This window comes from Mercenaria mercenaria, chromosome 4 (genome assembly GCF_021730395.1).
Source record: "Mercenaria mercenaria strain notata chromosome 4, MADL_Memer_1, whole genome shotgun sequence".
Lineage (NCBI taxonomy): Eukaryota > Metazoa > Mollusca > Bivalvia > Venerida > Veneridae > Mercenaria > Mercenaria mercenaria.
The window spans coordinates 40,907,327-40,914,910 of NC_069364.1; the positions used below are offsets into that span (position 1 = coordinate 40,907,327).

Genomic DNA, 7,584 nt, shown 5'->3' on the forward strand with positions numbered 1-7,584 from the left:
CCTAATGATGTAAACGGCCCAATACTGGTTCCCAGCTTGCCTCCTAATTTTTACAAAACGCAAAATAATAAGACTTGTTTCCACTTGTAACTTCCTTTTCCTCACCAATATTCCAACATGGTAGATATCACTATTTTTTTCAACAAAAATCCACCTCATCTTGTTTATTCTTTCATGATTTTTAAGAACTTCTGCAATTATAGATACAATTGATAATTGGCCGTCATGGATTGCTTACAATTATTGCTACATTTTCATTCTAATCGAGCTAAATCTTGACGAAAATTACTGCTGGTAAAAATTATGTAGAGTAGAACCTGTGAAGACAGACCTATGAAGACAACAAATCATCCTTTTTAACAAAGAATGATTAAGTCAATGTCATCTAAGTATCTCCATTTCTGATTTTTAACTTGAATGATTGTCCTCTTTCAGGTTCACTAAAATAATTGTTTACTATACAGTGCTTGAGGGTATAGGGAATAGCTAACCACTAACAACTGCATTCCAATTCAAAAGAAATTTAATTTAGTAGTTTTTTTTGCTGAATATCAGAATGAAAATGTCTATTCTACTCTAAACATTCTGCTTTTAATAGAAATTCATGTGTTTTCTCCTTGCCATTGTTTACAGTAGTTAAAAAATTCAGCTCTGTCTGCATCCAAAACTTGAAATTTGCACCAGGACGCATAGTATGTATGTACACCAAGGAAGTTAAAAGTGTATGTCTTTTTCTTCAGGGATACAGAGGCCGTAGGAAGCATCTGAAGCGGTTAGTTGCCCCCAAGGCATGGATGTTGGACAAGCTTGGAGGTGTTTTTGTAAGTATGCACAGATATATTTGTCTTCATGACTTTTTGTGCCCCCACAACAGAGTGGAGGGCGCATATAGGTTTGGTCTTGTCCGTGCATGCGTCTGTCCGTCCGAAGTTTGTGACGCACCTAGCTCAAAAAGTGGCTACAACTTTATAAGGCCCGAGGGAGGCCCTGCTAGACCTGATAATAGCTATGTGACAAGGAAAAAATGTTGCTACATTGTATATATGTGATGGATCTCGGTGATTTTTAGCTCGACTATACAAAGTATATGGAGAGCTATCCTACTCACCCCGGCGTCGGCGTCTTTCCGCGTTCCCACCTTAAAGTTTTTTTTACGCTTTCTCTTTTTTCTCCTTATCTCTGTAATTACTTGATGGATTTGCTTTATACTTAAAATAGTTATTCCTCATCATCGCCCACATCATATGGCACAAGAGCCATAACTCTCACACCAATATTTCATGAGTTATCCCCTTTTTACTTAGAATTTCAGGTTAAAGTTTTGTTGCACTTTCACTCTATCTCAGTTATTCCTAAATGGATTGATTCAAACTTGAAATAGTTGTTCCACCTTATCACCCACATCATATGACACAAGGTGTATAACTCTGGTATCAATTTTTCATGAATTATGCCCCTTTTACTTAGAATTTGAGGTTAATTTTGATGCATTTTCACTGTATCTCAGTTATTACGAAATGCATTTGATTCAAACTTGAAGTAGTTGTTGTCATCACCCACATCATATGACACAAGGTGCATAACTCTTGCACCAATATTTTATGAATTATGCCCCCTTTTTGCTTAGAATTATACTTATATAGTGTTTTGATACACTTTATCTTTACCTCTCTTATTACTTTATATTTTTGACACAGACTCAAGCTATTGTGCAGTATCTTCATCCACCATTGGAGTCAGTGACAGCTCCAGTTTCCTCAGATGTGCCCAGTTTCACTATCCAGCATCGAAATAGTCAAGCGCGCTGTCTCCTGTGACAGCTCTTGTTTCATTATTTTTCAAAACAGCCTGTGGCTTTTTGTAGGGAAAAATGTAGTGTGATAAATGCCAAAAAGGGGAAATCCAAATTCGAAACCAAGTCGTAAGATTTTCATGATAACAGGCAAAGTAATTAATTAGTTTAATTTGCAAGAACTGATGCCAATGTCCTTATGAATTTGGCATCTGATGAGAAGTAAACAGTGTGACATAATTATTAGTCGATAACAGCAACATGGGTAATTGGGGTTAAAAATATATAAAAGCAGACTTCCATAAAATTATTCCCTATGCATATTACAGAACATTTTCTTAAAATTTAAAAGGGAAAATACGACTATCTTTAAGGGAAAATATAGGTATTTTTGGCTAGGGGAAACAGCCTGTATTTTGCTGTAAAAAATATCGAAAAAAAACACTGGATCTAATAGAAAATTTTTCCTATGAAATTATTATAAATCAAAAATAAATCATTACATTTGTTTTATATATATATATTCACAGGCATTTTCACTCTTCCTGAAATTACTTCTTTTATTTTTTGTTATTTGATGAGGTAATAGAAATGCTTGTTAACTGCTCAGCTGCAGTTATTTTAAACAAGATAAACAAAGTTTTTTTCTGATGCCTTCAGGCACCAAAGCCCAGTACTGGACCCCACAGATCCAGGGAATGCTTGCCACTGGTAGTGTTCCTGCGTAACAGATTGAAGTACGCCCTTACAGCAGATGAAGTGAAAAAAATTGTCAAACAGAGATTGATCAAGATTGATGGCAAAGTCCGCACAGACACGAGATACCCTGCTGGATTCATGGGTAATTAGTCACACTGGCGTAATATGATTCACCAGAGTTCTTAGGAACTCGTTATCCATCAATAATTTACTTATCCATTCATTACATATCCAACTTTTCACCACTGTTTGTAAAAACTATGCAAGTACCCCTCTGTTACCTGAAATAAATCTGAAAGGCCAAGTTGGTGTGTACCTTAGAAACTCTTGTATAATGTACATGATTTTTACTCTTTGGACCACCCAGGAATCTGTCATCTACCATGGAAATTAAACTTCAGATTATTTCAGTGAATAGCTTAAGGTTTTCTGAAAATAAGAGGAATGGGTTTCTACTATTGTCTTGGAAAAATTATTGGTATATGGCATTTATCGAAGCCAGGCATTTTGTGAATTTGTCTGGTCAAATTAATGCCAAGATAAAGTTTGCTGACGGTCGCAGCTTGTAAGCTTTGTACTTGTTGCATTACCAACAGTTGAAACATAAAAAATTCTCTTCAGCTTTAGAAGTATTGTTTTAGCAAAATTAGTTTTAATCCTTACCATGCTGGACACAACTGATTCTGCCTTTGCGACCAGTGTAGATCATGATCAGCCTGCACATCCGTGCAGTCTGATCATGATCTGCATTGTGCGCCATTCAGTCAGTATCTTTTGGTAAGCACCCCTTTTAACAGTAAATGGTACTATCCAAATTGAAAGATGAACAAAGTTCATTATAGAAGTTTAGCAGGGTAAGGGTTAATACTAAAGTTTGTATTCAGCAGCAGTACGGAGGTTGTTGCTTTGGTGAATAAGTTTCATGAAACAATATCTACACATGGCTAAGTTGAAAATTAATGTAGTAGGTTTTTATTGTCTGAGAATAAAGGAAACAACAAACATAATGAAGGCATTTATCGAAGCCAGGATTTGTGTATTTATATTTCTGGTCAAAATAATGCCAAGATTAACATCTGCTGACGGTCGCAGCCTGTAGATTTTACAGGTGTTGCATTACCAACAGTTGAGACATAATAATGCTTTGTTTCTGCAATGGGAAGTCGAAATTGAACAAAGTTCTATTATTGGCATAATGTATTTAAGTGCTATTTAAATTTATGTTTTCAAAAATAAAAATTTTACAGGTTAGTCGGTCGTTGCAATTATTTTTGCTATGAGGTATATCTAAAACTGAAATGGTCAGCTGATTCGGGAATGTGGCCAGCGCTGTTTCAGTTGGGAAAATAAGCACAATATCGGCTGAAATATTTAAAAAATTGAATAGAATTTTAGATACAAAATTTTTTGGGAAAACAAAACAGTTACTATATTGTAAAATTAGGATTAGAGCAAATGTGCTTATTAAAAACATCAGTCATTCAAGACAAGAGTTTGATTCATTGTGATGATCACATCATGGAGTCTTGAAATACAGGAAATTAATTTATCTTTAACCCTTATCATGCCAGACCCGATTGATTCTGCCTTTGCGACCAGTGCAGTCAGATCATTATCTGCACTGATCGCCATTCAGTATTTTTTAGCTCGACTATTCGAAGAATAGTCTAGCTATTCTACTCACCCTGGCTTCGGCGTCACACCTTGGTTAAGTTTTTGCATGCAAGTACATACAGCCATCAATTAAAGGCATTTAGCTTTGAAACTTATTTTTTCTTTTTCTAGGTCAATTACCAACCTCTCTGGGTCAAGTCCCATAACTCTGACATGTATTTTGAGCAAATTATGCCCCCTTTTGGACTTAGAAAATTTTGGTTAAAGTTTTACATGCAAGTTATTATCTCCAAAACTAATGCAGATATTGATTTGAAACTTCACATGTGTCTTCGGGGTAATAAAACTAGTTGATAGCAGCAAGTCCCATAACTCTGACTTTCATTTTGGCCAAATTATGCCCCCTTTTGGACTTAGCAAATTCTGGTTAAAGTTTTGCGTGCAAGTACATACAGCTATTTCTAAAAGACATATAGATTTGAAACTTATTTTTTCTTTTTCTAGATCAATTACTAGCCTCACTGGATCAAGTCCCATAACTCTGGCATGTATTTTGGGCAAATTCTGCACCCTTTTGGACTTTGAAAATTCTGGTTAAAGTTTTACATGCAAGTTTCTATCTCCAAAACTAATGCAGATATTGAATTGAAACTTCACATGTGCCTTCGAGGTTATAAAACTAGTTAAGAGCAGCAAGTCCCATAACTGATATGCATTTTGGTCAAATTATTCCCCCTTTGAACTTAAAACTCTTTTGATATTTAACCTTTTTGGGTAATATTTTCCTGCTTCTGGGACAATATTTCGAATAGTCGAGCTTGGCTGTCTTACGGACAGCTCTTGTTTGGTAAGCACCCCTTTTAAAAGTTGATGATACTGTTGAAATTTGAAGATGGGCAAGTTCAATATAAAAATTTAGCAGGGTAAGGGTTTAATATGATAGATGACTAGAGTAAGCTTGACATCTTTGTCCCCTTTATGATTTGCAGATGTAATCAGCATTGAGAAGACTGGAGAAAACTTCCGTCTGTTGTATGATGTGAAAGGAAGGTTCACAATTCACAGGATTAAGCCTGAGGAGGCTAAGGTATACAAGTTAAACCTTCATTTCAAATATAATTTTCATATTGGGCAAAACCACTGTAAACAGCCAGTTTTCTTAGAAGAGTTATTATACTGGATCAGTGTTCACCTTAAAAACTGCAAATTGCAACTGAATCAATGTTCACCTTATTAAACTACAGCAATTTGCAGTCCCTATGTTATAACATCTGGATGTGTATACCATAATGCAGTATCCATTAGATTTTATGCAGTCTTGAGAGAAATGCTTGACAATCAGTTGAATGAATAAAGAAGATATACATGTATCGAAAATGTAGAAATTTTTTATCCCTTTATGTGTAAAAAATGTGTAAACTGTTTTCTTGTTTCCTAATTTGGATGACTTCAGCATCTGAAAGAGCTTGCAAGACCGAGTGGTAATGGTCACTTGCTTGACAATACTTGCCTGTACTAATGTTGGTCCATCTCTGGCTAGTGTTAAATGCCTATCAGTATAACCAATTGTGGCTGTTGATCATTTTTAAAACCCTAAAAAGAAAAGCAAATTCAATGTACAGTAGGTAAGATAGCTTACTGTTGAAGAGTGCTAATTGTACTTTTGTGATTGCAGTACAAATTATGCCGTGTGAGAAAGCAGGAAGTTGGACCAAAGGGAATCCCTTATGTAACCACCAGTGACGGCCGAACAATAAGATACCCAGACCCATTGGTCAAAGTACACGACACTGTGATGGTTGACATTGCCTCTGGCAAAATCAAGGACTACATCAAATTTGACAGTGGTGAGTGTTGTCAGAAGCCTAGATTTCTCAGGACTGGTCTTGATTTCAGGTTTTCGGTTGCCAGAATTTCCCCTTATAATTCAATTTAAAAAGAACATTTCAGTTCAGGCTTTTGGTTTTTGACTGAATCCCAGGCCTGTTTCTTAAAGAGGAAAAAAGAATAACAGAATGTTGAGACCTTGCTTTAGTAGGGAGGATGGGATATAAGCACCATTCCTGGTGGTAAAGATCAGTGACAAAATTACTTGACCTTCACTTCTGTTGGTTGGAGCACTGCTTGGGTCTTCGTGTCAGGAAGCTATGCAGCTTGGTTGTTGAAGTTGGACAGTTGTACACAGATGCCTGCGTTTGTCTTAAATAATGCCCAGGACACCTTTAATCTTGATCCACCATATAAAGCTGGAAAGTTATATATGACACTAAAAATTATTTTTGTGTGACTTAAAACACAAACACAGATTCAGTAACACTATGGATTTGAGGTTCTTATTTTGAAAGCTTTTTTGCAGTAAAATTTAGTTTCAGTTAAGGAGTTCATCTTATTTTCAATAATGGATTTTTCCACAGTTTTCTCTTTTAAATAGATAGAGGACTAATAAATGATTTGAAGATGAAAAGCTGCACTGACAAAATGAATTCAGTACTAATATGTGGAAATATATAAATCTCCTGGTGTAAATTGCAGTCAAATTAATGATTTTACAGGTAACCTTTGCATGATTACTGGAGGCCATAACTTGGGACGAGTGGGGGTTATCCAGCACAGAGACAGACATCCAGGGGGATTTGACATTGTACATGTAAAAGATGCTGTCGGACATTCATTTGCTACAAGGTACATCCAGCTTAAACTGTTAAATCTAGATGACAGGGATACATATCCCACAATGTTCAGTCGGAATTTGGGGGAATGTCGTGCTAAAAGGAGTGCGAAAATTCTGAATTGTTAAGACAGGCTTAGAAGTACCCAGCAGCCTGCATTATAGCCAATCCTAAGATAAACTGTCTTAAACAGTGATCCACTTAGAAAAGCTGTATTAAACATAAATTTAATAGTTAAATTCAAAAGTTAGACAACTATCTGCCTGGGACAGGAGTGTTTTGACAAGCTCAGTGTCTGTAATGCAGCCTGTAATTTTTGCAGAAATATTATCAGCATGTAGGTAAGGAACTAGAGATGTATAAAAGTCTTCGAACATGCAGATAGTAAGTCCTGGATTGATGATTGAGAGTATGTTGAAAATCATTTGTCCTCCACCTTGATTTATGCAGAAAGTTGCTGTTTACCTGCAAAGAAAGATTCATACTGGTAAAGGATTCAGGAAATGATAGGTTAATACTGGCCATCAGAAACTGAAGGACTGTTGAAAAACTGCATTAATCCCAACAAAAGAAGGAAATCTCTTTTTGTGATAGTAGATAGTAGAACCATATATTTCTGTTTCCTTCTATTTTCAGATTGAGCTATGTGTTTGTTATTGGCAAGGGCAACAAGCCATGGGTATCCCTACCACGCGGCAAGGGAGTCAAACTTTCCATTGCTGAAGAAAGAGACAGAAGAATGGCTATGAAAAGCCAGTGAAATCTCTTGTAAATTATTAGAGACAATAAACCGCTGTGAAGAGAAAATAA

General features: G+C 35.9%; 1 protein-coding gene across 1 annotated transcript; it reads left to right on the forward strand.

The window, feature by feature from the left end:
- The first annotated feature begins 65 nt into the window (after positions 1 to 65).
- On the forward strand, positions 66 to 7,584 carry LOC123551520 (40S ribosomal protein S4-like). Its single transcript, XM_045340512.2, has 7 exons — positions 66 to 120; positions 741 to 821; positions 2,453 to 2,633; positions 5,095 to 5,192; positions 5,781 to 5,952; positions 6,658 to 6,787; positions 7,411 to 7,584. Exons 1-7 carry the CDS (start codon positions 118 to 120, stop codon positions 7,532 to 7,534), a joined length of 789 nt encoding a protein of 262 aa, XP_045196447.1. The 5' UTR covers positions 66 to 117; the 3' UTR covers positions 7,535 to 7,584.

Coding starts and splice junctions, on each gene's coding strand:
- LOC123551520 (XM_045340512.2), top strand. Junction 5,193..5,780: donor TTAAGCCTGAGGAGGCTAAG/GTATACAAGTTA, acceptor TTGTGATTGCAG/TACAAATTATGCCGTGTGAG. Junction 5,953..6,657: donor CTACATCAAATTTGACAGTG/GTGAGTGTTGTC, acceptor ATGATTTTACAG/GTAACCTTTGCATGATTACT.